Consider the following 16238-nt stretch of genomic DNA (forward strand, 5'->3'; position numbering starts at 1 on the left):
ATAAACCACCCGATTCATTCTCTCCTGAGACTCAACATATTTCTGTTGAACTGTGGTTAAATGAAGCTGCTTGCATTTGGCGGTTTGTCATAATCATAGAGCTTGACATGTAGAACGAATAGTCATATTGAACCGCTTTCACAGTCCACAACCAAAAGTGAAACAGCCAAGGAATAAGAAATGGTTATGATTTACAGTAATAAGATCAGCCACTTAATGATGCAAACTACAGTATATGCTCTTTATATCACTAAGTTTCAGTTTCAGCAAGTGTCACGTTCAATGGCCTGAGGCTGAATGCTGGCGTATACAGCACAAAATTCTGTATTAAAATACAAAACCCTCTCATTTCTGACATTTCAATTTGATTTCTTTTAGCACAGTTCAAATGGAGGGTCACGTATGACACACATTGCATTGTGGGATACATCACCATAGATTCTGATTTTGCCAAAAGTACTAGGTCATTATTTGCACACAGTAGCACAATGCAGAGATAGCAGCATGTTAGTATGATATTACAAACACAGCCTAATATTTCACTTATATTTTTGACAAATATGCGAAGTTTAGCCTGTTGTCCAGCAGGTGGCCTATGAATCAAGCTGTCTATAGAATAAAGTTCAGCAATGCAGATTGGTGAGAAAATGAGTTTATAGCAGCATTTCCATTAAACAAATTATTCTTCATTTTGCATTATATTGCTTAAAGATAAAAATAGGCTGAATTGTTGTAAAAGAAAATTTGTATTTAGTATGATATCGCCTCTAGGACAACACAATGAACTATTTGAAATGAACTTAACTTGGTCCCAAAGCAGGAAGATGGTGTGTGAGGTTAGACTTTATGAACCTGTGTGGTTTAAAAACAACAAAACATGCTTGTTTCTGTGGCACAACATAGCTGTTGTTTAATACACACACACACACACACACACAGACTGGATTTAACCCTAATCTTAACAAGAATGGAAAGAACTTAAACTCCCCAGGCCTGTGGGCAGAAAGTCCCATGAGCTTTACATGGCTTACAAACGCACACAAATGAAAGCAGCAACACAAACCTTCACACAATACATCACAAGACAGCGAGGACTGAAGCCTCAGGCGAGGATCCAGGTATAGACAGCTGGCCAACATGCATGCAGACTTGATGATTTACACAACAAATGCACACAACTCTCCCTCCCATTTACACATGCACAATCAATAAACTCACACGAAGAAGCTACCAGAGAATGTACACGTTGTTTATGATTATTAAAAAACACGTTCTTCTTTCACACAAGAATATCAATAGACTACCACGGTTTGGAACAACATGGAGGTGAGAAAATGATCACAAGTGTTTCTTTTTTAGGGCGAACTATCACTGTAATAAATGTACAGTGTCATGGAATTCCACTAAGCCAAGTAATCGTGGGAATGTTGCAGGAGACACACATCGATGCGTATTTGTTGTTGTTTCCTGAATGAGCCCAACCCTCCACACAAGTCAAGTCACTGTGTCACGTTTAATTATAGAGACATCATCACATACAACATCACATGTTTCGGTCACGCCATAAACAAGGAAACACTCTTACATTCTAAAGCTTATTATGCACAAAGATAAAGAAAGCATTTCAAACCAGAATGAATTTGCATGTTGGTTTAGTTAGTGGATCTTCATCGGTCAAATTTAGCTGGTTGTTCAGCATTTTCTCTGTAGTGAATCTGTTCAGCCAATGAACTGTTGTTAAGGCAAAACACCTCAGGTGAATATTAATATAATAATAATATTAATAATAATACTCACCACAGGTGAGGTGAATGAACTAATATATACCTTCATACATTCACCAATTGACTAATCACTGAAAAATAACAATTGTTTTGAATTTCAAGTGTCTGGATATGCAAATGAGGCATTATCTAATTAAATATGTGCTAATTTGCATAGGTTTCAGAATAGTAGTCTGAACTTTGGATAAAGTCAAGTTCAAAAGGATTGTTTCATTCTTCTGACATATCCGAGTTAAAGGCTTTTACTGAGGGGATTTTGGGTATCTCTTTTCACGTCATCTCTCTGATGATGTGTTTACTGGAGTGAGGTCGGGACAACCGGTGACTCACAGGAGATCGACCAATAGCAAACCACAACCATCCAATCAATTCCCGAAGGACAAAATCTGACGCATACTCTCGAAAGACAAAAAGTCCAGCACTACATGTTTTCTTGTTCAAGAAGCCACTTTGTTCCCATCACAATAGGTAAGAAAAGACCATCTTCTCTTTCATGACGACTTTAAATAAATCGGGCAAATTATATACGAATGAATCCCTTTTTAAAAACCTTAGAATATACAGTAGATAGGAATAAAGCTGAAAAGTGCTACTGCTTTAAATATATGAAATCTACAGATGCAAATAGATGAAGTGTAATAAAAAAAAACACTATAATATGAACTGGATGTTTTCTATCCACTAGTCTGAAAGACATGTTATGGAAGCAAAATAGCTCAAGATATTAAAATTGCCCAGTTATAGATGTATTTTATATCCATAAGATGATTGGGTAACACTTTATTTCAATAGTCTACTTTATGTAACTTTGCAAGAACATGTTCACATATTCTACTAACCCTAACCTATCAGTCTACTAATACTCTAAATGATGTTTTATTAACAAAGTTCAGGAGGAGCACGTTCAGATAATTAAACCTAATTAAACACACGTGGAGCACACTCAGATAATCAAACCTAATTAGACACGAGTGGAGCACACTCTGTTAATCAACCCAATCAACGAGTTAAGAGGTGTGTATATATATATATATATATATATATATATATATACAGCAAACTTACCTCCATTCGTTAACACTTTAACAGCATCCCTCCACCACCCCATCTCCTCACTTCTAGTCATAAATACACTTACAACAGCGGGGGAGTATCTAGGTTTGGGCAAAAACTCAAAGCTCCCCCCGGACAGCACGCATAATCTTTACTCTGTTTAATTGATGTAAGTGTGAACTCGTGAATGAGATTTATTAGGATGTGTTTAGGTTGGTCTGATCACAAGTAGACGAGGGAGACACATTCCCGTCTCTTTTGTCCACTTTCAACCACTTCTGTCCTGATATCTTCGAGGGGAGGGTCTATGGCGGGGTAAATCTATAGGCTTTTTCAGATCTTTCGATCTAATGGACGAAATAAGCTCACGAAATTTACATATGAACACGACCAGAAACGATGGAAAAACATGGAGAGCAGCAGCTCTTGTTTCTGCTCTGATAGCCATAAGAACACGCTGTGAGTGTGTGTTAGAAATCAGGAATGGTGAGAGAACATTGTGCTTGGTACGTTTTTTATCTTCAAACCAATCCACCCTGGATCAAACCCAATGTTTAAATCCTGTCTGGCTAGTGCGCTTCTCATAATGTTTACTCATTAGGTCAGTAGGCGTCTTTTGTGGCTGTTTGAACACATTTGACCACATTAGCGTTTTCTACTACTTCTGGAGGTCGTTGAAAGTGGACAAGCGGAAAACATTTTAGACCCTGTTTACACCTGTATTATTTAGCGCTGTCCACTTGTGATCCGAAATGCATCTTAGGTGTAAACGGCCTAAGTTTACGAAGCTGCAAAGAGACTTCTAGTTAGTAGACTATCAAAATAAAATGTAACCAATGATTTTTTTAGAATAGCACGCCAAAATTGTACCTCCAACCTGACAGATATCACTCAAACAGGCACCCTGACATATTTGCCCTTAAACAAACGACTAAATTACACTAAATCTTTCCCATTTTTCATATTCACAGGTAAGAAATGTACTTACAGTATCCGCCGGTAGTTCTTCTCCTGGTACGCCTGGTTGATGACGTAGCTGATGAAGACTTGGAAGTGGTTAACAGCGTGATAACAAACAATGTCGCACACGTCTGAGATCAGGATGGACTCTTCGATCCTGTGCTCCAGATCCATGAGGAACCTGAGGAAAGCATGAGGTCATCATCGTGAGACAGGAACATCATAGTTAAGTCCCATTTTGTGTTCGCAATGTAGCCTACTGCAGTTGCAATGGGGTAAGTACATACTGTACATTTCAAAACTGTTGTGGTGACTTCAGTCTCACATTCCTTTTCTTAAAATTAAAGAGTCAACTGAGAACTGTCGCAATTTAGTGGCTACAGAAATCACACGTTTCTCTTTCAAGAAACTTTAACTTGGGCTCAATAGCTTTAGCTTAGCTGTGCACTAACTAACACATCTTATATAAGAAAGAAACTCAAATCAATCTTGTAATCCGATGTTTCCCACTGTACGAGAGCCGGTTGTGAAGGGCAGAGTTGTGCATGAATCATGCGCATGAATCATCGCATTAGTGGGTGGATATGTGGCATGCTATAAAGCTGACTGACTGATTGTATCAAATCGCACCAACACTTTAATTTTAGCCTGTGGGCAATTATGGGTATCAGGGTGACTGGGTGGAAGTTTCACTTCTGAAATATGATTGAAGCAAATGTATGTACCGCATTTCAATGGAAATGAAATTAACATTAACCATTACGCGAGGCAAAACAAGTTTGAAACGTCACCTACTTCAACACATTGGAAAGATACTTGTTGGATTAAAAAAGGCAGATGTCATATTATGTGACTACAGAGAAAAACACGTTTTTTTTGATAAAATGTATTTTTAAAACATATTTTGGATATATATATTTGATTTAAAATATAAATAAATAATACATGAATTACTTAATATATTCAAAATAGACATATTTTACTATTTACAAATACTATTCATATATTTGCCAGATTTTCCTGACATATTCTTTTGCAGATTTTTGTATATTTATATAAAATATATATAAAATGTATTTTTAAAATATATTTTTGATTTATATTTGGAGTTATAATAAATAAGTTACTAAATGTATTCAAAACAGATATATTTTAGCAAATATTATGAATATATTTTCCAGATTTTTTTGCTGTTTTTTGTATATTATTTATATAAAATATATATAAAGTAATATTCAGTAAAGTAATATTAAGTATTTTTAAAACATATTTTGGACTTAATAAACTATATAAATTAATAAACAAATGATATATAGAATATATATTTGGATATATATTTAATTTAAAATATAAATTAAAATAATAATAAATAATAAACTATTTATATACAATACTAATATATAATATTAATTATACAATTAATATACAATACATATGAATACACTATTAATAAATAAATTACTAATTATATTCAAAACAGATATATTTTTAACATATATTATGAATATATTCTTGATTTTTCCTGATATATTTCCTGTTTTTGTACATTTATATAAAACGTATAGAACGTTTTATTTTAAAACATATTTTGGACAAATATTTTGATTTAGAATATATAAATTAATCAATATATTCAAAATAAATATATTTTTGCATTTCTCCTAATATGTTTTGGGCTGTTTTTGTGTTCACTGCTTTTAAAAAATATATATTTTGACATATATTTTGATATTACATTTATATTGTTATGATTATATATTCCTGGCTGCTTTTTGTACATTTTAAAATTCATAATTATTTGCTAAAATTTAACTCATGCAGTCATTTATAACATGAGCATTTTATAATGAGAAAAAGCCACTGTGTTCTAGGTAAATGTTGCAATACACTTTTGTCCTGTTGCCCTCCTTCATAAAATAGAAGCATTAAATATGAAAAGACTGACAATGGGAAATCCCAAGCATATGAAATTGAACAACAACCGCATACATTCCCTCACAAACACACACCTCTCGCTTGCCTTCATGATGTCCTCAATGTTTGAGAACAGGAAGTGCATGTCAGACTGACTCAAGGTGTTGACAAGCAGAGGGTTGCGCAGAAAGTGGGTCTCCAGCAGCTCCAGGCTTTTGTAGTACGACGCCTCAGAGGTCACCAGTTCAAACATGGCCTACAGAAAGAGAACGAGACACGTTCATTTGATGTGCACTGCTATTGCTGAGTGTTTTTGCTGTCCGTTCAACATTTAAATAGTCTGATTAGGTGTTCGCTGTAAACTAGTTTTGCAATGTGCTATCAGAGTTCCTCTAAACCCCTCCACCTCCCCCAGCTCCACCTGCCACCATTTTTGTTCAAATAAATGGAGCCTTGGCCAGCATTAGAGACTTTTGAATGGTAGTATATGTTGTATTTGTATACACCGGTCGCTTCAAAGCATGTGTCGCACCTCCTGCAGTATGATCTCCTTTGGCTCCAGTGTCTTCAGGTGTCCACTGTCCTTCACAGCATCCAGGTTTTGCCAGAGGCTCAGTGAATGCATGCTGTTCCTCAACTGCAGCTGCAACGCAGGCGCAGCCGTGACCCCTGACCCTGCGGTCGGAAGCCCATCTCTCTGTCGACGCTGCTCGATCTCCTGCTGCTTAGAGGTGTCGCGGTACTCTTGATACAAAACATCTGGACGCAAACACACATTATAGCACAGAATGGTGATTCAGAAGGACAATATTTTCACACTTTGCTTGATTTTATCTGATGAGACATTTCATCACAGATGGCAGTGCAAACTTTAAAGGTGCACTATAGTAAATGCATATTTCGCATTTACCTTTCTAAACAAACAATTAGGCAGCATGAGCCTCTTACTTGACATAACAAATCGACTGAGTTCAATGTTATTTTGTGTGAAACATTTGTTTATTAACCTGCATAGCACTGCTGGTCATGTGATCTCAACCAAAGTCACTTTAAGACAAGTCAAAGTCATGGAAGCTTGGAAATAGCTATGTTGTTTTAGGTTTTTTTTGTATGTAATGTAGTGCCATTTTAGTATTATTTATATTTTATTATAATATTGATTCATATTTTAGCTTTTATTTTCATATTTTCAGTTTTCATTTTTAACGTTTTTAAGTTTTATGTCATTTTGTTTTGCGCTTTTGATATTTTTTTTAGTTTTTCTTTTTAGTAAATAAATCTATTTAGCTTTAATTTATACATTTAATGTATTTCAGCTTAAAGTTGTTTTATGACCGTTAGTAAACAATAACAGCACGTATTTACAATAAAAAACAATAGAAGACTCATTTAATTTAAATCAGCAATAAAATGGATGACAACCGTATTATATATTTATAAATAAATAGCTCAAATTATGATAAAAATGTATTTTCATGTTAGACCAGTAAATGTGCTTGTGTGTTTCTGAGTCAACAAAATGCTGGATATGACCAGAGTCTTTATCTTATGTGAGTTTTTAATGCCATCAGTCAGCAGAAATGTATCAGTCACAGCCCTTTGAACCTCTTTGACAAAGTTGTGCAAGTTCACTGCAAGCTCCTCAAACCCTAAAAACATCTGCCGGATGACCATCAGGAATGACCTCACATTCTCTCAGTCTTTACATGTGTGAGCGTTTACATGATAACGGTGTGTGTGTATGTGTGTGTGTGTGTGTGTGTGTGTGTGTGTCACAAACTATCTTTGTGAGGACCGGTTTGGGTTTTAGACCATCGGAGTGAAGACAAAGAGAGTAAAGTGAGGACATTTTGGCTGGTCCTCACTTTCTGAGAGCCCTTTAAAGGCCTGTTTGAGGGTCAAGACCTGGTTTTAAGGACAAGGTTATAATTAGGGTATCATTTTAGGGTAACGGCTCAGGTCGGACCATGTGCGGAGCGAGGGGGTGGCTAATTGGGCTTAAGCCCCGAATGTTTTGTCAAAAGCCCCGAATCTTTTAGGTTTTTTAAAATAACTTCAACTTTGTTTACAGTTTTTCTCAATTGTTTACACACAAATTCTGGTACTTCAGACACAATGACCACAACATATAACTCATTCACCAACCCCCTGAACCAATTCTGCTAAACTACAAGCACAATTCCTGCTTTAAACTCAAATTGCAGTTTCTAAAACACATTTTTTTCAAAACACTACACACAATTCTCTGCTTTTGGCAAAATTTTCATGCAGAAAATATCTTGTTTTCACAAGGAACACACTGCCATTCAAATATGCACACTGACTCATCAAAAGGGCAAACACCCATCACACAGTTTTACAATTAGCAATCAGAGCTTTAGCATAAAAGGGCGACAGGTGAGCTCTTCAATGGAGCAATGGATCCCAACATTGGAAACAGAGGCAGAGGAGTGAGAGTAAGAGGAGGAGGACGGGGAGGGCGAGGATAAGGAAGAGGAAGGACCGAATCTCTGATGAGATCCGTACCACTTTGGTTGATCATGTGGTCAACCATGGTCTAACAATGAGGGAGGCTGGGCAAAGAGTACAGCCAAATCTGAGCAGGTACACTGTAGCATCCATCATCCAGACTTTCCAAAATGAGAATAGGTAAGAAATCTACTCTCACTAGAAAATGGCAGTACAGTAGTACAGTATTGCCTGTGGACTGTTCTGTAGGACTGTAAAAATACTGTAAAGTATGTTTCAAGTATTTAGGAAATGTATACCTACTTTGTATTTACAGTATTATACTATTTGTTTGGCAGAACTGAAAGATTACCAACACAAGGTGGTCGGGAACGTTTTCTGTCTCCTGAACAGGAAACTGAAATCATAAGCATGGTCCTAGAAAACATTACAGCAAATACAAAGACAAATAATATAAAACAATGACATATTTCAAAATATTGATAGGGTACGCTTATCAACACTGGACCGTGTCTTGCGCAGAAATCATCTCAGGAAGCAGCAGGTCTACAGGGTGCCATTTGAACGCAATTGAGAAAGAGTCAAAGAATTGCGATATAACTATGTGCAAGTGAGTCCCACAAGTGATGCATACTCTCAACACTATATACATTAAATTATACATATTTCAATATTGTAATCATAATGATTGTGCTTCACAATAGTGACCACTCCATGTCTATTTCTGATATTGTCATGTGTGTTTCAGAGAGTCCTTGAGCTAGAGGTGTCTGCACTGGAGCACCAGTTCGTGCCATTGTTGAAGTCCCTGGCCAGCGCGGAGGGAACATCACGATGTGTGCAGCGATTACCCACCACGGCGTCATCCATCACCATGCTACAACACTGCCCATCTGATCACATTCCTGGACACCCTGGCCTACACAACACACTCATTCCACAGATCAGAAAATGTGTGTAAATAATCGAGAAAAACAGTAATTTCCTCTAAGTCTTTCTGACTGGAGCGGCAAAAAATGAAACAAAAGCTCCATTACCGTGCGTGGTGGCGGACGGTAATGCATCGCGCATCACTCAGCTTGTTTTCCAACTGCCAATAAAAACTAACGAAGAAGAATATATATTCTTCTTAGTAACTTAGTAACTTGTGATGTGTAGGGTTAGGGATAGGAACTAGATAATGCATTGTGTCAATGAATATCCTTACAAAGATAGATGTACAAGTGTGTGTGTGTGTGTGTGTGTAGTGTGTGTAGTTGGTGTGTGTGCACATGCTTCTCAAAAGGTTGATTTTGTAAAGAGGAAAGCAGTTGCATAATGTCCTGCAGTCACATTCAACAAGACCTTCAGGTGGGTGTTCAGCAAAGTCACTTATATAACAGAGCAAGAGAAGAGAAGAGAAGAGAAGAGAAGAGAAGAGAAGAGAAGAGAAGAGGAGAGAAGAGGAGACAGGATGAGATGAAAATAGATGAGACAACACAAGACGAGAAAAATTTTGGACAAAAAGAGATCAGACGAGATGAGATGATAATAGACTTGAAGAGTGAAAAATGACTGGAACAGGTGAGAAGAGAGAGTATGTGAGAAATTTTTTCTTAAATAACGATAGAATAACGATATAAATGATAAATGGGTTGCTGAAATTCCATGATTAACATGTATTATTACATGCTTTCTCCAGATATATTTACATAAAATGTATTTTTACAATATAATTTGGGTAAACAATTTGATTTAAAATATATAAATTATTAAATATATTCAAAAATAGATATATTTTTACATGTATTACGAATATATTCCTTATATTTAGTATATTTTCATACAATATATTTTTAAAATATATTAGCCATACATTTTTATTTGAAATATATAAATAACTACAAATGAATATATATGATTGTATTCAGATTTGTTTGTGATTTATAATATCACCAAAAATCAGAATACATTCATATGTAATCATTTATATATTTCAAATAAAAATATATATTGTATATTTACATAAAATGTATTTTTTAAATATATTTTTAACATAGCTTTTTATTTAAAATATATAATTACTAAATATAGTCAAAATATATATTTTTCTACAGATATTATGTAAATATATTCCTGATATTTCTGCTTGTTTTTGTATATTAACATACAATAGATATTTAAAATATATATTAAGACATACATTCTGATTTGAAATATATAACTTACTAAATATGAACATATATTCTTGATATCTTCTAATAGATTTCTGGCGGGGGTTTTTTGATAATAGAAAGAAAAAGGTAAAAAAGAAAGTGATAATAGACAATAAGTTGTGAGAATATATGAGAAAAGACGGGTAGAAAAGAAGAACAGACGACATAAAAGAGATGAGAACAGATACATGAGATAAAATGAGAACAGATACATGAGATAAAATGAGAACAGATAAATGAGATAAAATGAGAGGAAATGAGCAAAGATATGAGATGAGAAGAGAAATAAAAAGGAGACACAGAAAAACAAAACCAGTGAAGAAGAGAGAGAACTGGATGCAGATATAAGAGAGAGAAATAGACAGAGGGAAATGATGATATAAAATGATGCTGCGTTGGCGAAGAAAGCGGATAACTCTCTCTTGCAGTTATTCCAGCATATATTTAAAAAGACATCTCCCACACACTCCACCTGCCTTCATCCTACACACACACACTAACACACACATACGTCTCGTACACTTCCAGCACATACATGCTGTAAATTCAACTGCAAATAAAGTTGCCTACACAGTTCAACTTGAGCCAAATAAATTATAGAATGCATTGTTACAGCACAACTCTTCCTCTGTGTTCATTTGTGTGTTTTCTTTTCACTCACCGACACTCTTCACAATGTTGAGATTGCGGCAGGTATTCTCTACTGACATCTTCTGTGGACTGCCACCATTCCTCACCAACCTGAAAAAGACAAAACCTCTAATAATCAGTGACTTGAAGAGATAGGAGGAAGTGTGTGTGTGTGTGTGTGTGTGTGTGTGTGTGTGTGTGTGTGTGTGTGTGTGTGTGTGTGTGTGTGTGTGTGTGTGTGTGTGTGTGTGTGTGTGTGTGTGTGTGTGTGTGTGTGTGTGTGTGTGTGTGTACCAAAATGAGACCATGTCAGCCCGCTCAAAACACCCTACAGCTGTAATAAGTCCTACTTTTGTTTCTAAATGAGGGGAATATTTTTCACTTTATTACATTTAAACCCTGACAGACCTAAATAAGTCAAATAAGTAGAGTCGAGTGAGCCCTATTTGAGTCATACAGCACACCTATGCAAGTGTTAAAATCTGACATACTGTACAATCAAATGTAAACTAATTTGCAACTATACATATACTGTGTGAGCATAGATACTCATGCATGGGTAGATGAAATGACATTTCAAGTAGTGACAGCAGTGTTTTGCAAGTATTGCATAATTATTGTTTATACAGTTTTATATACATATATATTTTTTCATTTTGCACATTGTTATATAGCAGGACTATTTACAGCAAATGAACTGCAAAAAGATTATTAAATTAAGTATATTTCCTAACACACACACACATATATATATATATATAAATAATCATAAATGCATGTAGGCTTACTGTTTATACATAAACATTTGCACACAGACTTTCAAGTTATTCAAGTTAAACACAACTAAAGATTGGTAAAAAGTAAAGTTCTACTTTAAAGTGTCCTGATTGTTGGCTCTTACCGGAGTGTGATGTTGTCAGGGTCGGCAGCGGTGTGTATGTCTTTGTCCTGCATAGAGCAGGCACTTGTCGTCCGTTCACTCAGCTCTTCCATTTCTTGTCTACGCGACCAACCTCCCGGCATCGCCAACGGAGACCGAGAGCGAGCTCCTCCCAGCACAGCACTCCCGTTGCTCGGCAACGAGATTCCAGGGCGAAAAGGTGGACTGATAAAGATACAGAAATATTGTAAATATATAAATAAAGAGATGTTTGCAGAAATTCACAGGCTTCTTGTAAGACTGAATTGTCGCTCACAGATACAGTGTCCTCTGCAAACACATACGCACATAAGTGAACGCTCATGTTGTTGATGACTACATGAACACAAACAGAAACACGGCCAAGCCCAAACACAAAGTCATCCACACACACACACTCAGTTCTCAACTCTAAACTCTTCCACCCACACACACACACAGACAAACATTCTCTCATCCTTTGTAAATTATGTGATATAGTGTTGAATCATAGATCACACCACACAATAACTCACACACAAACACCACAATACAATAATAAAGCCTGTAGACGGATAAAAAGACAGACAGACAGACAGACAGACAGACAGACAGACAGACAGACAGACAGACAGACAGACAGACAGACAGACAGACAGACAGACAGACAGACAGACAGACAGACAGACAGATCTGGGGACTTGCGCAGCACCACTGACTTAGCCCTGCGTGCCACCATGACCACCGCTCAGGCGATCGGCAAAGGTATGGCCAGTTTGGTTGTGCTGGAGCGCCACCTCTGGCTGAACTTGACGGAGATGAAGGACGCGGACAGAACCGCTTTCCTCGTTGCCCCAATCTCCAACACCGGCCTTTTTTGAGTGCTACACTGAGGTGCTACACTGAGGCGCATTCGACACTTTCTGCCCCAGCGTTTCAAGCTCGGCTTCAGGGCACCCTAAGAAAAGGCCGCCCCCTCAGCCCCGCCCAGCGGCTGAAGGCCAGCGACGCCTAAAGCCTGCAAATCACGCTACCCATTCCCGGAACGTCAGGGCCCCCGACCCAAGCTTGTGTTTGACCCTTAGCCTCGGAAGACCAGCTAGTCGAGTGACGGGGGAAAAGAGAGGGTTCAAGTCCCGCCGCGGCCGGACCTCCCTCGAAGAAAGCTTGTGCGCTTCTCTCAGTCTCCAGAGTTGTGCTCAGACCGATGCACGGCTATGTTCCTAATGTGCTCTCAACCCCGTTCAGAGCCCAGTTGATATCACTATCAGCTCTTCCCCTGTCGGAAGATGATAATAACTTGTATATGATCTGCCCCATGAGGACTCTCAGAATCTATCTGGAGCGCTCCGCCCATTCAGACAGTCAGAACAGCTCTTTGTGTGTTTCGGTGGCCGCACTAAAGGTCTACCGGTCACAAAACAGAGACTATCTAGATGGATAGTAGACGCTATCTCTCTAGCCTACACCTCCATGGGTCTTCAATGCCCCATAGGTGTTAGAGCTCATTCCACTAGAAGCATGGCCTCCTCATGGGCTTGGTCCAGTGGGGTACCAATTGAAGACATCTGTGCGGCGGCAGGCTGGTCCTCACTATCCACATTTGTGAGATTTTACAAACTAGAGGTCCCTGCTCTGCAGGCACGGGTACTTTCTATATGAGGGTCTCGGCCCTGAGGGCTCCGAGCCTATGAGACATTATACCTTAATAAGGGTGCCCGACTTTTGTCCAGCCCTGGGCGAAATTGTGACTTTCAAACTCTACTGTTGACCTCGGGCCACTTAGCACGGCGTTTTAAAATGGGTTCCCACTGCGTATAGCTATGCAATATGAAGTGAACATTCTCGAAAGGGAACGTACTCGGTTACTAACGTAACCTCGGTTCCCTGGGAGTAGGGAACGAGTATTGCGTAGCCTGCCGTGCTATTACGCTTGGCTCAGGTGCTGTTGCTTCAGTCGATTTAACCTGATTCTATGGCGAAATGGTCTACTTATATAGGCATAAGCCCAGCCCATTCTGGCGGGTTCTGACGCGCCCTGGGCTTGAAGCGACCTGATTGGTTTGCGCGTCTCAGCCGCCTCATCATAGGTTTGTGCAGCACAGCCAATGAGCGAGCTAGACGCTCTGCTCTGTGCTTGCTGTGCAGCTGCACTGCGTTTTAAAATAATGGCTTCAATATTCTCGAGAAAAGGAGTTTTCCCACTGCGTATAGCTACGCAATACTCGTTCCTTACTCTCAGGGAACCGAGGTTACGTTAGTAACCGAGTACGATAGACAGACAGACAGACAGACAGACATGTATTTGTGTGCACTAACTTTTGCATTTTGGGAGAGGGTGAGAGTCGATTCGCTGCAGAGGGGCTGAGTCTGTAGGAGTCGGGATCCACTGCTGGTTTAGGAGAGGAGGAGGGGCCTGATGGAGAGAATAGGAGTGGCTTCGGTTAATGAACAGACATCATAGAGCTTGGACAAATTTGAGTGGAATAGAACAAAACTGAATTGAAAAAAATTCATCTTGCATGACAGTCCCAGAGACAGGTACTGTAAGACAGTATAAAAATATTTTTATAAGGAAACCAGAAGTACCCTTTATATGGTATCAGAGACAAGTAAAACCAATTGTTTGGGTAAAAACTATTGAGTTGATGAATCTCACTGCCAAGAAAGTACTTCATTACAGGCATAACAACATACTGGTCATTCACTTGTTACCACACAAATACACACAGACAAATCAAACACACACACACACACACACACACTCATATATAAACACAGAGGGCCCATTGTGAATGCTGGCTGTTCTGCCTGAAACTTTGTGGGCACAGGAATGTGTAACAGGGGCCTCGAATGGAACTTTCAGTAACTGTGTGTGTGTGTGTGTGTGTGTGTGTGTGTGTGTGTGTGTGTGTGTGTGTGTGTGTGTGTGTGTGTGTGTGTGTGTGTGTGTGTGTGTGTGTGTGTGTGTGTGTGTGTGTGTGTGTGTGTGTGTGTGTGTGTGACTGCCGACAAAGTCTGCTTAGTTTCCCCCTGAATTTGTCTCCTCTGCAAATTCTGAAGTCTCACGAACAAAGGATGCATCCAAAATGCTTCATTACCTCCTTACACTGTTTCCCTGCTCCCTTGACCAAGCGCCGTCCTGCTCACTCAGTACACGAATGGCACACGGTCACATGCAGTTTAGTGTGCTATTTGTGTGCTTGGATCTTGAGCTAACTAGAATGATTGCAAAGCATGTTTGTCAGACTCCTTAGATTAATATTGATCCATGCAATGTAACTGTTGAGCACTTGACAGACTTTGTCAAGAAATGTTACACTTTAACCTCAATAAAATCCACTGCGCTGTGTTCTGGCCCTTTATATGACTGGTGAATATGAAATGCAAACAGTACTATTCAGGACTTGAACAAACCTCAAACACGAAGTATTAAACTTCAGCATTTAACTCAATTTCCTGCATCGTTTGAGCTTTTGAGATGAATGAAACCTCGCATCACGTGGCTTGTTGAGAGTCTGTAAAACACCTCTCAACAAGCCACAAGATTTGAGGTTTCATTCATATTTTCATTCATTTTGTATCATTCACACCTTCCTTCAGCATGACCTAGTTCCTACATTTAGTCTTTAAGAGAAAGTCTCTATTTCTTGCATGTCTTCTGAGGTTCAACTGTTTGCAGCTGTCAACCACGTTTGCAACTGTTCAAACAGAGGTCAGCTCAAAGAAGAACTCCTACAACACAGATTAAAAAAACAAGGACAGTCTAGACCGGGTCAATTTGCCGTAAGTGACAATAAAGTTATTTTATGATTGCACTGTACATTGGTTAATAATTTGCTTTAAACCCAGTTTCCAAAAGTGTCACCAGATCTGGAGCAGGAATCAACAGTGAGCGAATGGGGTTTTCCCAGGAGGCATTGCAATTTGAGTGAAACCTGTAATGATGCATTTAGTTAAAAAAGCGTGTGTGCTATGCATTGTTTGAAAAAATCAGCAAAATATTTGGCACTTTGACAACATATGGTTCACGCTATTGCTAGACCGAGAAGTCTAGACTGTTTAGAAAATATATTTCTGTTATGTAACATTCAATACAATTTAGCTGGGATGAATTACTGCTCTATTGTATAAAGTCATATTTTACATAATATAGGCCTACACTACCAGTCAGAAGTTGAACACACCCACTCAGTCTTTATTATGACTATTTCCACATTTTAGAATATTACCAGAGTTTTCAAAATCATGACCAAAAAATTTTAAACAAATCCAAAATCTATTTTATTTTAGCTTCCTGCACATTCTCGACATTCACTGAGCTTTATGATATGA

General features: G+C 38.1%; 2 protein-coding genes across 2 annotated transcripts in view; one reads left to right on the plus strand and one right to left on the minus strand.

The window, feature by feature from the left end:
- lypc (ly6 domain containing, pigment cell) overlaps nucleotides 1-16238 on the plus strand; it is a 113667-nt gene that overhangs the window by 29481 nt on the left and 67948 nt on the right. The window lies entirely within an intron of this gene.
- The window catches only part of ngef (neuronal guanine nucleotide exchange factor), a 31200-nt gene that overhangs the window by 8017 nt on the left and 6945 nt on the right, over nucleotides 1-16238 (minus strand). Inside the window, exons 2-7 of the mRNA XM_077207799.1 lie at nucleotides 14223-14319; nucleotides 11907-12110; nucleotides 11037-11116; nucleotides 6244-6470; nucleotides 5807-5967; nucleotides 3826-3978 (exon numbers count right to left, since the gene is read on the minus strand). Coding sequence (XP_077063914.1) covers nucleotides 3826-3978; nucleotides 5807-5967; nucleotides 6244-6470; nucleotides 11037-11116; nucleotides 11907-12110; nucleotides 14223-14319 — 922 coding nt within the window. The remainder of the gene's footprint in view (nucleotides 1-3825; nucleotides 3979-5806; nucleotides 5968-6243; nucleotides 6471-11036; nucleotides 11117-11906; nucleotides 12111-14222; nucleotides 14320-16238) is intronic.

The sequence above is a fragment of the Siphateles boraxobius genome, unplaced genomic scaffold (assembly GCF_051911475.1).
Source record: "Siphateles boraxobius isolate OS27281-9 unplaced genomic scaffold, OSU_SipBor_1 6, whole genome shotgun sequence".
In the NCBI taxonomy this organism is placed as follows: domain Eukaryota; kingdom Metazoa; phylum Chordata; class Actinopteri; order Cypriniformes; family Leuciscidae; genus Siphateles; species Siphateles boraxobius.